At 46.1% G+C, this 17,088-nt stretch overlaps 1 protein-coding gene across 1 annotated transcript in view; it reads right to left on the bottom strand.

The window, feature by feature from the left end:
- The window catches only part of DNAH9 (dynein axonemal heavy chain 9), a 376,944-nt gene that overhangs the window by 330,579 nt on the left and 29,277 nt on the right, over positions 1 to 17,088 (bottom strand). The window contains exons 7-11 of the mRNA XM_015118601.3: positions 16,069 to 16,236; positions 12,929 to 13,045; positions 8,540 to 8,690; positions 4,968 to 5,082; positions 501 to 569 (exon numbers count right to left, since the gene is read on the bottom strand). Of these exons, the coding sequence (XP_014974087.3) occupies positions 501 to 569; positions 4,968 to 5,082; positions 8,540 to 8,690; positions 12,929 to 13,045; positions 16,069 to 16,236 (620 nt within the window). The remainder of the gene's footprint in view (positions 1 to 500; positions 570 to 4,967; positions 5,083 to 8,539; positions 8,691 to 12,928; positions 13,046 to 16,068; positions 16,237 to 17,088) is intronic.

Below are 17,088 nucleotides of genomic sequence, written 5' to 3'. Positions count from 1 at the left end.
GAAGGAGAAGGCAAAACAGTGGCTGTTTCTAGACCCTGAGCCCCCGAAAGACTTATTCAGCTTTAAAGCGGGAACAACTTTGAAGTCATATAAAATTTTCACTCTTACGCTTTCTCCATAAAACGATACAGGAAGTACTTTTTAAAACGTATTGTCTCTCTGTGCAGCATGCACTGTTGCTTCTGCTGAGTAAGCAGCTGTTGCAGTTTTCCGTGACTCCCATCTTGGAGTTCCGTGAGTAGCACCCTACTCCTAGCTCTAGTTCACACGCCCAGCAAAACTGCACTGGAAAAGTATTTATTTTCAGAATAGAGCTGAATTCCCCAGAGACCTATGTGTGTGCAACCCGGAAATACTGTACTCACAAATATCGCGGTTATAACATAAACCATAGAGCGATACTTCAGAGCCACTGAGGAATCTGCATAAACTCAGAGCTGCAGAAGGCAGCGTGGAAGTTGTGCAATTTGCAGACCCACACAATCCCAGAAGTTGCTTACTTTTCTAGCAGTGAGAGCGTATCTTCGTATTTTTGTTTCATTCGCTTTCCTTCTGCAGATTCCATGCAACTACTCGTACAAAAGAGAAAAAGTGACACAGAATTAGAAGAAGTTAAAATAATTATTCGAGGAACAAACTGCAGTCTCCAAAGAAGAGCGTGAATAGCTCCTTGGCTGGTTTCCAAACAGCCCTGCAAGAGCCCTTCTTCTTCCCGAACATCTTACTCTGGCCACTAGAGGGCATCTGCACTTCCTGAAATGCCGGCAGCTCTGCAAGTGTTAGAGTTTCCTGCCCGCAGCTCCGCCAGCACCCTCACCTAGCTGGGCCAGTCACGCATCAGGTATCTGAGGTCCTTCAAAAACCTGAATAAAAGGGAAATTGAGATATGAAAAAATTCTAGGTGCCATAATTGTCTGTATTTAAGACCATCAATGTTATATACAGTCATGCACCACATAATGACATTTTGGTCAACATATATATGTGTGTATGACAGCAGTCCCGTAAGACTTTAGTGATGCTGAAAAATTCCTATTGCCTATTGACATGGTGCGAGGCATTACTCCCATGCCGGTGGTGATGCTGGTGTAAACAAACCTACTGTGCCGCCAATCGTATAAGAGTGTACAGTAATGTCCTAGGCCTTCGCATTCACTCACCTACAGCAACTTCCAGTCCTGCGAGCTCCATTCATGGTAAGTGTCCTACACAAGTGTACCGTTTTTTGTCTTTTATACTTTATTTTTTGCTGTACTTTTTCTATGTTCAGATATGTTTAGATACACGAACACTTACCATAGTGCTACAATTGTCTGTAATACTCAGGACAGTCACATGCTGCACAGGTTTGTAGCCTGGGAGTGATACATTAGACCATACAGCATATTGATCATAGCGCGTATTGTTCCTAGGATACGCTAGACCATAGCTCATTTGTACCCTAGGAGCAATACGCTAGACCATAGACATAGGTTTGTGAAAATACACTCTATGATATTCACATAATGATAAAATTGCCTAAGGATATATTTCTCAGAATATAACCCCATTGTGTAAGTGATACATGATTGTCTATAACACTATATGCCAGGTAAATATCTATGTAGGTACATGTATATTAAAATGATTTTTATATATTTAAATATATATGTTTCTCCTTTTCTGAAATCATCTGGAACACCTGATCTGAAACACTACCACTTCTTCGCGTTTTTACATGAGTGTCCCTCCCAGTTCTTACCCCTGAAATATGTGCACATGTAATGCACATACGTGACAGTGCACATGCATGTACATATAACATGCGTAAACAAAGTGCACACAGACACACACACACACACACACACACACACACGGCGGCTTCTGCAGGAATGCTAAGGACCACAGAAGAGAGTGTGGCTTGAGGTACCGTTACCCACTGGTTTTGACACTTGCTGCAACACTAATGAAAGTCCAGCTCCTGGAAAAAATTGGTGAAGTATCTTTAATTCTTCAAAACCTTCACACTAACTATGCGGAGGTTTGTTTCTGTTTGTCCTGCTGGCAAAGAGGCAGCTTACTAATCCATTTGCTCTTTAAACCAACGTATGATTTCTTTCTTTTTTTTTTTTGAGACAGGGTCTCGCTCTGTTGCCCAGGCTGGAGTGCAGTGGCACAATCTCGGCTCACTGCAAGCTTCACCTCCCGGGTTCACACCATTCTGCTGCCTCAGCCTCCTGAATAGCTGGGACTACAGGCATCCCCCACCACGCCTGGCTAATTTTTGTGTATTTTTAGTAGAGACGGGGTTTCACCGTGTTAGCCAGGACGGTCTGGATCTCCTGCCCTCGTGATCTGCCCGCCTCGGCCTCCCAAAGTGCTGGGATTACAGGCGTGAGCCACTGCTCCCGGCCCAACATAGGATTTCTTCACCAGATCCCTCGAGCTTTCCACAGAAGCCCTAGTGCCTGCAGAGAAAGCAATGAATTTGCTGGCATTTTTCCCCTCTCAATTACTCAGTTCACTTCCGTGATGAAAGGACAGATGCATCTGCCAGGCAGCAAGGAGAGGTGGAATGTGCTTCAGCCCGAATGGGCGCTTTCTCCTCCCAAGCCGTGTGATTTCCACAAGCCCCACAGGCCCCAACCCCAGGTCTCAGTTTTGTATCTAGAAAAGAATGAGGCCAGAGCAGAGTGAGGCTTCTCCCATGGGTGTGTGGCCGAGTGGGAAGTCACAGGAATAAGAACAGTGAAATTCCTACAGTTTCCATGTCACTTCATGGTGAGGAATCTAAAACATTTTCAATAACCAACCAATACCTACTATAGAGCAGAATACACTCTTTTTTTTTTTCTTTTTTTTTTTTTTGAGACTGAGTTTCGCTCTTGTTTCTCAGGCCAGTGTGCAATGGTGCAATCTCGGCTCACTGCAACCTCTGCCTCCGGGATTCAAGCGATTCTCCTGCGTCAGCCTCCCGAGTAGCTGGGATTACAGGCATCTGTCACCATGCCTAGCTAATTTTTGTATTTTTAGTAGAGATGGGGTTTCACCATGTTGGCCAGGATGGTCGAAAACTCCTGACCTCAGGTGATCCACCCGCCTCGGCCTCCCAAAGTGCTGGGATTCCAGGTGAGCCACTGCACCTGGCCCGTGATAAACATTTGAATTCATTTTTAAAACAAGTGGGAGTTTTCACGGGAATTATAGAGGTCTCTGTCGTGTACCTTCCAGATTCCCTCTTGGGACCAAGCCCTCGTACCCCTCCAAACCTCCCTGCTTCAACCCCTGCCTCGCCCTGTCCCCTCCAGCCAGGAGTGTTGGCTGCCGCGGAAACACCACTGCCTCCCTATTTTGGAACAGGCTTGGCCAAAGAGAGCTGCCTGGCCCACAGGTCATGCCCCTCCCCTGGAAAGCCCACATCCAACCAGCTGATGTGGGGGTACAGAGGCAGAACAGCTCTGAAGGGCCCAAGCTCCGTGGAGGACCGGCTGAGACACCCATTGCGACTTTCTTACAGCTCAGCAGCTCAACTTCTCTCTGCCCAGTCTGTTCCCCCTCCCTCCCTCATGGGTGCGATTCCTGAAAGGCTCTCTATAAATTCCTGCACACATCATAGGTCTCCTTCCTGGGAACCGGACCTGTGACAGCTGCGGCAGTCCACGTTCTAGGGGCAGCCCTGGCATCCCTCCCCACCCCATTCACCTATCTTCTCCCTTCTGTCTTCTGCTGCTTGATTGAGATGCATGAGGGCTCAGAGCTACTCCCCACCAAACTTCCAGGGCTGGGGGTCCCCAGGAAGTGTTCTGGATTAGGAGCCTGGAGAACCAGGCATTTCTTCCAGTTCTTTCTTTGGCTGTCTCTAGGACCTTGGGCAAGTCACCTCACTTCTCTCTTCATTTCCTCCATTTCTTCATCTGAAAACAAAGATCTCACCCAGACCCAAGCAGATGTTGCAGATGGGTCACCTGCAGGGCAGACCGGCCTCACAAGCATGCTTTGTTAGATCTGCGCAGTTTGAGAAAAAAATGGAATCCTTGGTCATTGGAAAATTGGATGTCCAACTCTAAAATCCAGTTTCCAGCTTATCTCCACCAGTCAGGAGATTGCTCACATTGGGTCTGCTTTTCTGCTTGGCAATGCTGGAGTGGGGTGTTGGTGGCCCCCTGCAGACCCCACCCTGGCCATCCTTTCGTCTGGCCTCTGCCAGTGTTGAGTCTTCCCACTTGGGCCAGACCAGAGGGTCTCTAAGGCTCTTCCTAACTCCAAAATGCCTGTGAGTCCAACGGCCAGAGTTTGATTCCTTTCCTTCTGTTGTGTTTTCCAAAACCTGTGTGCTCTCAGCAAGATTAAGTCTTCTAGAAAGAGGGATCACAGAAAGACTGCCTTTCCTCAGGCAGCGTCTTAAACACAATATCACAATTAGCAGCTGAGATGCTTCTATCTCAGCTTCTAACCTCAGCTATGAAGCAAGCTGATGGTTTCCAAACCTGGTCACCATCAGAATCAGAGGAGGAGCTTGCTGAAGGGGCAGATTCCCAGCCCATGCCAGATTCAGATTCAGCCAGTGACAGGTGAGGCCCTGGAACCTGCATCTTTAACAGGTTTCCCAGAGTTGTCCCAATATGGACAGAGACCTCATACTTCATTATTTTCCAGTGGTCTCAGCAGCAAGGAGACATGGTATCAAAGGGAGACGTGTGGAAGAACTCCACAGAGCTTAAAATCCCTGGCTCCAGAAATGAATCCCCCGGAGCAAAAGAAGTCAGCCAGTTACACCTCACTTCACACCAAGGGCCCTGCCCGTAAGTCCAAATGCATCAATATCGTGACTGCTTGGCCAATAGCTGTCTAATCCCTTGCTGGAAAGGGAAAGAAAGGAAGGTGATTTTCTCGCCTTCGTTAAGAGGGTTGCATTTCTACAACACTCGGGTTCCAGAGCAGGAACAGCGGCCCAAGACAAACCTGTCTTTTAGGAACACAATACTCACGGGTGTGTGATGCGTCCAAAGTTGCTAAAAGGACCCTGGATGCGCTGCCTCAGCTCCTGTGCCCAGCGGAGGCCGCCGGCCACGGTGGGCATGTTCTTGTGCACCGGTGAGAACCCTGGGGACATGGCACAGACAGACCGAAATGAGTCTAGAGCACCTCAGCCCTCTCCACCCGGCAAACGCCTCCAGCCAGGTCCTCCACTTTTGCCTCATTATCTCCAGACTAAAGTCACCCTGGGAGCACATAAACAGGAAGAATGACCCTGAGATGAACACTCTCAGCCACAGGGGACCTGGATCCTCTGCCTAAGCTATTCTGATATCATTGCTCTGGGAGGGGCCCAGCCATGAGTGTTTCAAGGAGTCTCACTCTTGTTGCCCAGGCTGGAGTGCAGTGGTGCAATCTTGGCTCACTGCAACCTCTGTCTCCCAGGTTCAGGTGATTCTCCTGTCTCAGCCTCCCAAGTCGCTGGGATTATAGGTGCCCACCACCACACCTGGCTAATTTTTGTATTTGTAGTCGAGATGGGGTTTCACCATATTGATCAGGCTGGTCTCCAACTCCTGATGTCAGGTGATCCACCCGCCTCGACCCCCAAAAGTGCTGGGATTACAGGCGTGAGCCGCTGCACCCGGCCACCACTGAGTGTTTTTTAAAAGCTCTCAAGATGACTCTAATTGGAAAGTCAGGGTTAAAACACTCACTTAAACAGACAACTCAATCACTCTGGGTCTCAATTTTCACATCCATAAAATGGGAATAATATCTTCCCTGCTTAACTTCCAGGTTTCCTGCGAGAATTCCGTAAGATGATGAATGAGGCAGGCCATATGGATTATGAAGCCCTGGACTCGAGTCAACACAGATTAGATATGCTTATGTTAGCCCAGGCATTGGGTTTGTCTGCTTATAGTTAGTTGTCAAGATTTAACAAATGTGAGGTTTCACTTTTTAAAGAATCTCACTTCCCAGCTTCTTGGGGAAAATGACAAGATTAGCAAGAATCCACTGGCATTTCTAACTAGCGACTAGAGAAGTGGCCACTTCCTTTATTTCACCACGCGTACCACCCTTCCCTGGTGTCACCATGCTCAATCCAGATCCATGATTTTCATTTCCGGCTTGTCCTCCATGATAGGCAAAACTCTAAGATGACCCCCAATGACCCTCACCCTCGCATAATCCTCTAGCCTTTAAGCATGGGTTGAAACTGTGGCTATGATGAGACGTCATACCTGTGGTCATGCTATGTCATATGCTAGGAGGAAGAGGACCCTGGCTGGGCCTGACCTAATCAGGTGAGGCCTTAAATGCAGAATGGTTTATCTGGCTGGTGGCAGGAGAGGAAGGCAGAGATTTGATACATGAGAGGATTTAACGTCCTGTTGCTGGCTTGAAGATGGAGGTGGCTATATGGTAATGAATGCAGATGGCTTCTAGTTGCTAAGAGTGGCCCTTGACTGACAGCCAACGGGAAATGGAGACCTCACTCCTATAGTCATGAGGGACTGGATTCTACCAACAGCAAGGAGGATGGCAGTGGATTTTTCCTCCAGAGCCTCCAGATACAAACTCAGCCTGGCCGACACCTTGATTTCAGCTTTGGGATACTCTCTGAGTAGAGAACCCAGATGCACCATGCTGGACTCCTGACCTACAGAAGTGTGAGCTGACGGCCGGGCGTGGTGGCTCACGCCTGTAATCCCAGCATTTTGGGAGGCTGAAGCAGGCAGATCATGAGGTCGGGAGCTCGAGACCAGCCTGACCAACATGGTGAAACCCTGACTCTACTAAAAATACAAAAAATTAGCTGGGTGTGGTGGCAGGTGCCTGTAATCCCAGCTACTCTGGAGGCTGTGGCAGGAGAATTGCTTGAACTGGGGAGGTGGACGTTGCAATGAGCTGAGATCGTGCGTGCCACTGCACTCCAGCCTGGGCAATAGAGCCAGACTCCATCTAAAAAAAAAAAAGAATTGTTAGCTGAAAGATGGGTGGTGGTGTTTTAAGGTACTAAGGTTGTGGTCATTTGTTACCACTATAGCTTCTGAAGACATTTGAGTTTTCAAACTCTGTATCTGACCATAAGAAGTCATGGGGATGATCCCACATAAAGCTTGGTCAGTGGATTTTCTTGGAATGACTTCCAAGTGGAGGCGATTCTTGATGATCTCACCATGAAACCTACTAGCAAGCAGAGTGATCCTGTTGCTCAGCTACTTAAAAGCCTTTGATAATTTCTCATACCCTCGATCATGATTCCAAGTTCCTTAACCCAGCACTCTGAGCACTTCCCAAGCTGACCCCAAATGCCGTGGCTGACGGGGTTTCTTCCACACACCTTGTTTGGCTATAGGCAGGCCCAGCTGATCACCTTCTGTATCCTCTCATGTCTTCTCCGAAGGCCTTTGCCTCCTCTCCTTTACTGTTGATCTCCCAACTTCTAGGGCTCAGCTCAAGACTACCTTTTACATAAACCTGCCCTTGAACCTCCCAGCCACAGTGCATCTTGTCTTGTTAAGCCTGCCCTCGAATCTCCCATCCACAATGCATCTTTGCTTGGGGAGGAAGGAAGGGTTTTAGTCTCTTGCTCTTTCTTTTCTTTTCATCATAAGAAGTCAATAATTTATTTCTTCCAAATGGCATCATTTTTCAGATGCCAGAGGCCATTCAGTCCAATAACCACTTATTGAGCACCCACTATATGCAGCGCACTGTGCGATTGACTATAGGAATGTATTTTATTTGTTTCTTATTTTATTTTGAGAGACAGGGTCTGGCTCTGTCACCCAGGCTAGAGTGCAGTGGCAGGCTCATAGCTTCTGCAGCCTCGTGCTCCTGAACTCAAGTGATCCTCCCGCCTCAGCCTCCTGAGTCACTAGGATTAGAGGTTCACCCCATCGCTCCCAGCTTGTTACCATTCTTTATAGCTCAAGTCGAGTGATACTCAACATTCTATAAAGAACGATCTTTTCATATTAATTATTTTATCCCTTACCTTGACCTGCCACAGTATACAATACCCACAGGCATGTTTGGCATGTAGTAAGGATTCAATAAATGTATGCAAAACTGAAATGCATTTGTTTTGACTCTAAGCATCATAACAAAAATGGAGACATCACGCCTTGGCATGGTACTGCCCTTTGGAGGGCTCCTGCTGGTTCCTCCCACCAGAAGCATGGTTGCTATGGCATTAGAAGGCATAAGAAACTTTTCTCAGGCATGTAAACATTTATTTTGGAATGGAGGTGTGTTGAAGATTAGTCAGTGTAGCAACACTGATCAAGGATCAACTTATACATGATGCCAAGGTCTCAGTTGAACAGAGGCGGTCAAGACTGCACCACGCTGGGTCAGCCTGCCAATCTCAGCCCCAGAACCAGGGAAAGCCACAGTTCAGAGAGCTCCCCGGTCACCCAAGGTGGTCTGGAATTTCAAGCAAGAAGGTTGTGCTTGCTCTTTTTTGAGAATGTATGGATCCATACATGGACATTTAACAAATACAAGAGGAATGCATTGCTTCTTCCCAGTAACAGAATGTCCTCATCAAAATCCCCTTCAACAAGCCTACCAAGTTCTGCTTCCTCCTGGACATGCTGACTGTAGATCATCCTCACTGCATCCAGATCTTTGTTGAACATTTGGATGAGGACCAGGTATTTATCAGATGTATCCCTCGCTACCAGTGGTCTTTCAAGGAGGTTTCCTGCTATGTCTAGCAGCTGTAGGGAAGGTGGAGGAAAAAGAGGAAAAATAAATCACAGATTAAACCTTTCCGTGGTCATACATATCCAGTGCTCTGGTTTTTCCTTCATATGCCTACAAACGTAAGAAGAGTGAACAGTGTTATTGTGGAACTGGACCAGTAATTATTCATATGTGGATGATATTCATAGTCTTTCTCCTCTCCTTTGCTTCTGACAGAGAATTCCTGTCTGCTGAGTTACCTACCCCCAGCTCTACTTGGCACAAGAATCTGGATAAACCAATAAACAAAGGGACAACTAAAGATCCCAGAAAGGTTAAGTTGAGCTACATAATTAAGACCTAGAACAGGCTGGGCGCAGTGGCTGTAATCCCAGGACTTTGGAAGGCCAAGGCGGGTGAATCACGAGGTCAGGAGTTTAAGACCAGCCTGGCCAAGATGGTGAAACCCCGTCTCTACTAAAAATACAAAAATTAGCTGGGCGTGGTGGCGGGTGCCTGTAATCCCAGCTACTCAGGAGGCTGAGGCAGGGAATTGCCTGAATCTGGGAGGCAGAGGTTGCAGTGAGCCAAGATGCCAAGATCGTGCCATTGCACTCCAGCCTGGGCAACAGAGCGAGACACTGTCTCAAAAAAAAAAAAAAAAAAAAAAAAGACCTAGAACAGAAAGAAGGTGATGATGGAACAGAAGAAGTTGCTAAGTAAGCTGGATGTTGGGGAGAATTCGAAGGGCTAAAATTTGAGAATGGGAACAAGGAAATAGTTTCTGAGAGCAGGTGCCCTGAGAATGGTGCTTGCTCTGAAGACGTGTTGCAGTGCATTCAGGCTGCCCTAATCCCTCAGTGTTTCCTGGAGCAGCAAAATCAAGATGTGAAATGCTTGTAATTACTTTCTGGCTCCTGGACTGTGTTTCTTCGATTGTGATGCTTTTCTGAGATGAGGCCATGTGGGACTTCAGTTATATTTAGGATATACCAATACTCTGCTTCTAAGCGTGCCTTCCACGATAACCTCTCATCTCCACCTAGTGCTTGAAGCCAGGGGGTGACAAAGTACAGCAGCAGGCAGCCAAACCCGCCCAACTCTGGCCCGTGGCGTCAGTGCATGGTTTTTGCATTTAAAAAAAGAATTAAAAAAAATTAAAAAGAGGGCTGGGCACTGTGGCTCATGCCTATAATCCCAGCACTTTGGGAGAACAAGGCAGGCAGATCACTTGAGGCCAGGAGTTCAAGACCAGCCAGGTAAATGTGGCAAAACCCCCGTCTCTACTAAAAATACAAAAAAAAAAAAAAAAAAAAAAAAAAAAAAATTAGCCAGGCATGGTGGCGTGTGCCTGTAACCCCAGCTACTTGGGAGGTTGAGGCATGAGAATCGCTTGAACCCGAGAGGCAGAGGTTGCAGTGAGTTGAGATCACACCACTGCACTCCAGCCGAGGCGAGAGAGCAAGACTCTCTTAAAAATAAATAAATAAAAATAATAAATAATAAAATGAAAAAGAGGATGTGACAGAAAACACATGTACCCATAGTCTAAAATATTTATTCTCTGACCTTTTGTAAAAAAAAATTGGAACCCTTGCTTTAAGTCAAAGAACATGAGAAACATGATGTAAAATTACATCCACATGTCTTAAAACTGGAAGCTGAACAGTCTGCATTTGTCTAAGACCCTATGCTCTTTATCCTACCTCCTTATTGCAGGTTGGGCCATTTTTTTTGCTTCACTGGCATCCAAAGCCTGGAGGGAGTGCAAGCTCTAGGAGCTGGTTGGCAACAGTTCATAATCTTAGATGGCTCCTAGAAGTCCAAGGTGTCCAGGCCATGTTATGCAGAATGACCACGTACGGAGAAAGGCCAAATATGGGGTCCTTGGCCAGATGTTTTCCAGACCTAACAGCTTGATTGGATTTCCTAAATGATTCCAAGGCACTCTAAGGACTCTCTAAAGGTGCTAAAAAGCCTTCCACTGGGGAGGATCTAGGGTCACACTTTCTTCCACAAAACAATCACCCAGATCTCTGGAGACGGTAAAAAGTAGCTCTGCCTCAATGGAAGCATAAGAGAGCCGGACTCCACCCAGTTCTGTGGCTCCCATCTTCTGTTGAGGAAGTACAGGTATGTGCACTGAGGGACCACCATGGCCAGCCTGCACCCTCTATTCACAGTCCTTGGCCTGGATGTACTCATGGATTCATGTCCACTGAGGGGCCACCTAGTAGCTGGATGATCTTACAGCAGCAGCAGGGGATCCAGAGTCAGGTACTCTCTCTGGTCCCTGCTCCCCAGGCTTGAAAAAGTTCTTCTCTGCGTGAGCTTATGTCCATTGGAGATTTTGCTTTTGCTTGGGGATAAAGGAAGGGTTTTAGTTTCTTGTTGGTGAGATCACCAAAAAGAGGGAAACAAAGTAGGCAGAAGGGATCGGAGGGTCATGGTTTTCCTACTAGTTTCCATGGGCTGGGCTGGAAACTCTGCTGAGAAGAGGAGTCAAGGTCAGAAGATAAATCATCTGCTTTTATGAGTCCTCTGAAACTCTGGGTACAAGCAGTCCTGCGTCAGTGGAGGGAAGGTCTCCCTCTACTTCTGCCCAGAACCCTACCCTACCATAAAATTTCAAGGATTGGAATGTTTGAACCCAAAGAGGCATGCCCTTGGCCCATACAGAGATGTTTTCATGGTGGGAGCATCAGAAGAAAAGCAATGGCAAGACTCCTTCAAGCACCTTTCTTGGCAGATAAAATTGAAAGGGGGTCTGTAGACATGTAGCGGATGCCGTGATTTCAAAGACTTCAAAGTGACTTGAGAATGCTTGTGAGGCATCCCTTGAAGACTCCTGAACATCTCTGGTGGAGAGGGATCTATATGATGGGTAGGGCTGGGCATCCTTAGTGCACGGATGGAGTTTCAGCCCCACAAGTGACCTGAGCAGCAGAGTTTCAATGAGCCCTGACAGATAATGGCATGCATGACCATTCTGTGGACACAGACAAGCCCTTTCACTGGAATTGGATCAAACGCTTGGAGAGGGGAATCTCAAAAGCCTTCCAATGTGAATTACGGTATTTATTAAAGGTTACATGTACCCATATACTCAATGGCTAATGAAGCTTGCCACATTTGGGTTACCAAATATTCTAGAATAGCACAGATCCATCCATCCAGGGTTGAAGCCTCTTCTACAATTGTCCCACCCATCACAGATCCTCTGTCTGAATATTTTCAGTGCCCAGAAACTGAACTACTAGCTGGAGAAGTCCATTCCATCTTAAACAGCTTTGACAGAAATCTCTTTCCTCTACTGAACCACACTGTGACTTCTTGTAACTTCTTCCACCAACTAGTGGAACCCTTAAAATTTTACAGAATAAGCTTTTTTTTTTTCCCCCGAGACAGAGCCTCACTGTCCCCCAGGCTGGAGTGCAGTAGCGTGATCTCGGCTCACTGCAAGCTCCACCTCCCGGGTTCAGGCCATTCTCCTGCCTCAGCCTCCCGAGTAGCTAGGACTACAGACGTCCACCATCATGCCTGGCTAATTTTTTTTTTTTTGTATTTTTAGTAGAGACAGGGTTTCACCTGTCAGCCATGATGGTCTCGATCTCCTGACCTCGTGATCCGCCCGCCTCTGCCTCCCAAAGTGCTGGGATTACAGGCGTGAGCCACCGTGCCCGGCCCAGAATAAGCCTCTTGGTTGATTGGTGGAAGACATATCATGCTCCACCGAGTCTTCATGTCTCACGATGCAGCGCTTTCAGCTGTGCAGTCATTTACCTACTCATCATCTATGCCTTGTCCTAAACCTTCTCCTCCATACACTTTGTACTACCTGATCTGAGCGTGATATGGTAAGAGCAAAAATCTTCTTATTCCAGTGGTCGATGCCTGAAACCTATCACTCATTACCTGGGAGGTGGTTTGCTCTAGATTGAATCAACCTAGCAACCATGGTTAAATAGCCATGGTACTGCACGGTCACGCTTTCCCTACTGATAATGGTGTGGCACCTGAAGAGATCACTGCCGAAATTCCTCTTAAAAGTATTTTTACATTGTTACATTTTCAGGAAAACACAAGTACTCAGCCTGAGAATCCCAGTTCTGCACACTTTCTTGAGAAGGATTCCCACATCCTTCTCTAATAGATTAATAAGAATAATTAATAGTTGCAGGAACAGAACAGTTGGAAAGGTATCCATATCATCCTCTCATGAGGGCTAGGGGAGTATCCAGGACAGAGTGGTTCTTGCCCCATTTACACAAACCTTAAAGGCATGCTCCAAGCCAGGTGCATCATCAAAAGCTTGAATAAAGATAGTCCCCAGTCTTCGGTCGAGATCTTCTACTTTCTGGTTAAATTCAGCGATGTCATTTTCAAAATCCTGAAGAGACACCATATATATACATATATACACACACACACACACACACACATATATACATGTATATGTAAAACATAATTTTCTGAAAGCCAACCCCACTATGCTCCTCACAGCTAACTTTTGTGTTTGAACTGGTTATACCAAAGAATTATTTTAATTTTCTGAAATTCACCATGGCATGACTTAACTTTTAGCCATGTAGAGTTACCCTGTGGTTGCAGCATTTTTACCTAGAGGGTCCCAGCAAAATGGTGGAGTGAATTAGATGTGAGTTTGGTGTTCTTCCACCCTTTCCATGCTCCTCTGTTCTGCTTCCTGAAGCCCCTTCTCTCTCACTCATAACACCAGCTCTTATAACACCAGCTCTTGTTACCCTGAAAACCATTATAGCAGCAACAGCCCTAGCAACGGGGCTCTTTCAACATTACCACCCACTTTCTTCCCTTCCCCAAGTCAGAATTCCATTTTTCCATTGTCAGCAAACTAATCTAGCCATTAGGAGGAAAGAAAGCTAATTAAACTAATACAAACTATTTCTTCTAAATCCTTCTTAATTGGTGAAGACAGCAACTAGCCTTGTTCTTAAGATTTCCAAATTTAGCAAATAAAACTACAAGGCACTCAGTTAAATTGGAATTTCAGATAAACAAGAATTTTTTTTTTAATATGTCCAAATTAGTGTAGTTTATCTGGCAACCCTAATGTATTTCTCTTAGGATGTAGCAATTTTCGGAGAAACACTGTTAACGCCAATCTCTAATTTGTGGAATTATTTGTTATTACTGCTTTGTAACAGTAATGCATGTGTGTGTGTGAAAAAAAAAAAAAGGGTATGAAGAAATAGTCTAGTCCTACTTCCCAAACATGATGACATTGTGGTATGTTTCTTTTTAGTTTTTAGTTTTTACCCTGGGCAAAATCCCTGGGATTAAGCTTTGTTTTATTGTATCATAGGGTAGCAAATACATTGTATATAGCCTGCTCTGTGGTCCACCTTTTTTTTCTTTTTTTTTTGAGACGGAGTCTCGCTCTGTCGCCCAGGCTGGAGTGCAGTGGCGCGAACTCGGCTCACTGCAACCTCTGCCTCCCGGGTTCAAGCAATTCTCCTGCCTCAGCCTCCCAAGTAGCTGGATTACAGGCCCACACCACCACTCCCAGCCAATTTTTTGTATTTTTAATAGAGATGGGGTTTCACTGTGCTAGCCACGATGGTCTATGGCCCACCTTTTTTGGGTCTACTTTTGACTCATAGAATTCTTAGAAGGCAGTGACTTCCTGGGTCTGGCCAAATAAGATTCCCCTGGATGTCTGAAGGTGCTCAGGGCAGATTCCTGCCCTAATTTCTTTCTCCTTTTCCTGCACACACTCTTAAAACTCCTTCTCCAGTAATTCTGCCATTCCTTTTTCTGGGAATTCCATTCTCTGTTTTCATACTGGCCCTTTTCCTTCTTTTTTTCTCCCATGGGTGTGGACTCACAGGTTGAGGCTTTCTTGGGGCTACAGGTGAGATGCGGGCTCTTTGTTCCTGTCCTGGAAAATGCTTCACTGGCCCTTTCCTTATCCTATGTGTTCTGCTGGGAACCAGGTTCAGATCAGAAAACCCAGGCTGTGGCTTCACTTACACCTCCCCAAGTCACTAAAAAAATTCTGCCCAAGTGTGCCTGTTCTTCCCTTAGCAATTTTTGCCCAAAGCTTAAAACTTCTTTCCCACTCAGTTTTATTAAGTTAAATTGACAAATAAAAATTGTATATACTGTGAAATGATCACCACTATCAACCTAATTAACATATTCATCACGTCATACAGTTACCATTTGCTTTTTGTGTGGGTGGTGAGAACACTTAGGATCTACCCTTTTAGTGAATTTCAAGTACGCAAAACAGTTTTTCTTTTTTTAAAATTATTTTACTGTTAGTTCTGGGATACGTGTGCAGAATGTGCAGGTTTGTTACATAGGTATACATATGCCATGGTGGTTTGCTGCACCTATCAACCCCTCATCTAGGTTTTAAGCCCTGCATGCATCATTTGTCCTAATGCTCTCTCTCCCTTTGTCCCCCAACCCCTGACAGGTCCCAGTGTATGTTGCTCCCCTCCCTGTGTCCATGTGTTCTCATTGTTCAACTCCCACTTATGAGTGAGAGAGCAAAGCAATACAATTTTTTTTTTTTTTTGAGACGGAGTCTCCCTCTATCGCCAGGCTGGAGCGCAGTGGCACGATCTCGGCTCACTGCAACCTCCGCCTCCCAGGTTCAAGCAATTCTCCTGCCTCGGCCTCCTGAGTAGCTGGGACTACAGGTGGCTGCCATCACGCCTGGCTAATTTTTGTATTTTTAGTAGAGACGGGGTTTCACCATGTTAGCCAGGATGGTCTCAATCTCTTGACCTCGTGATCTGCCCGCCTTTTCCTCCCACAGTGCTGGGATTACAGGCATGCGCCACCACGCCCAGCCCACAATACAGTGTTGTTAACTGTCTTCACCATGTGGTACGTTAGAGCTCCAGCAATTATTTATCATGCATAACTGAAGCTTTATACTCTTTGACCACCACCTTCCCATTTGTCTCTTCCCCAGCCCCTGGCAGCCACCATTACACTCTGCTTCTATGGCTTTGACTATTTTGGACGCCTCGTATAGGTGAGACCGTGAAACATTTGTCTTTCTGGATCTGGCTTCTTTCACTGAGCTTAAAACTTCTGAAGCCACAGGGTGGCCACAACCTCCACTGTCAGGTCATACCCACCTCAGCATCTCTGAAACCCTGGTGTCATTAGTCTGGAGCAGTTAACAGCTGGAAGAGGCCTCCTTGATCTTTCTCCCAACACAAAGAATAATTAGAATCTTTCTCTTGGCACAAGGAATAATAATTTCTCCTAACACAAAGGGTAATTAGCAAACCCACTGGGACCACAGAGCCAAAGGAGATACACAGGGAAAATACAAGTAAATGCCTAGACCCTACAGGTGAGAGGCATCTGGGACAGAGGCAGAGCTGGTGATTCAGCCCTTCCCAACCCTACCGTGCTTTGGAGGTACAGGCAGTCGGAGGAGGACCCTGAGAAAAGCCTGTACATCTCGTGAAATTCCTCATGCATTTGCTGGACCTGCTGACTCAGGGCATTCCCTCTGATGCCGCTGAACTCCACCTTTCCCAGTTTGTGGAAATCCAGGGCCGTCTTCAGAAGACCCTATGGGGACAATTCACAAAAGAGTTAAAATCACCATCATCATCACAACAGTGGATGAGAAAAGTTGGAAACCTGGGGGCGGTGGTTGCTTAGGAAATTGTGGAGCCTGATTAGTTTCGTAACCTTATTATTAGATTGGATTGGTAAAAATAACTCTTGTTTAAACTCGATAACAAAGCAAAGAGAAAGTACAGTCAAATAAAATTCATGCGAACCAAAATAAATATATATATACATAAATAAGTGAAATGTATGCTTCCACCTCTCTATGTCTTTGCGGTCTTTAACAAATAATAATAAAACTATTTGTATAACTGGTAGCTTTATCGCTGATTTCTCTAAAATAGCTCATTTCAAATGGATCATGTTATCCAGTTCTAGAATGACAGTAATCCTAGGGGATGTTGACAGGAAAGCAGAGTCGCAAAATAGTCCTGAAGACATGCCCAGAGGGTGACACTGGCCTTCTTTGCAACTTCTCTGCCAAGCAAAGACATCTGCAGGGTGCCCTTGCTGGGTGTGCATGGGATGTTATGTCCTCCTGCCAGCCAGGTGGCGGCAAGTAGTTATTTACCAGCTCTGTGCTGCGCTTCTTCATCTGCTGCAGAATAATAACAACACCTTGTAGCATGATGCTGAGTGTTAAGTCAGTTAACTCAAGCCTGGGATTTAGGCCAGGTCTGCACACACAGTATCACCGCTGTTGTTGATGTGGCAGTGTCCCAGGTGTGCTTGAGGTCCAATGACAGGTGGACAGCACAACCCAGAAGCCTTGGGGAGGAGCCCCTCCTGAGTCCATGGAAGCTACTTCACCTCCGATAGGATGGGAGCTTCCTCTTGAATACGTCTAGC

The sequence above is a fragment of the Macaca mulatta genome, chromosome 16 (genome assembly GCF_049350105.2).
Source record: "Macaca mulatta isolate MMU2019108-1 chromosome 16, T2T-MMU8v2.0, whole genome shotgun sequence".
Lineage (NCBI taxonomy): Eukaryota > Metazoa > Chordata > Mammalia > Primates > Cercopithecidae > Macaca > Macaca mulatta.
This window is presented reverse-complemented; position numbering and strand designations above follow the sequence as displayed.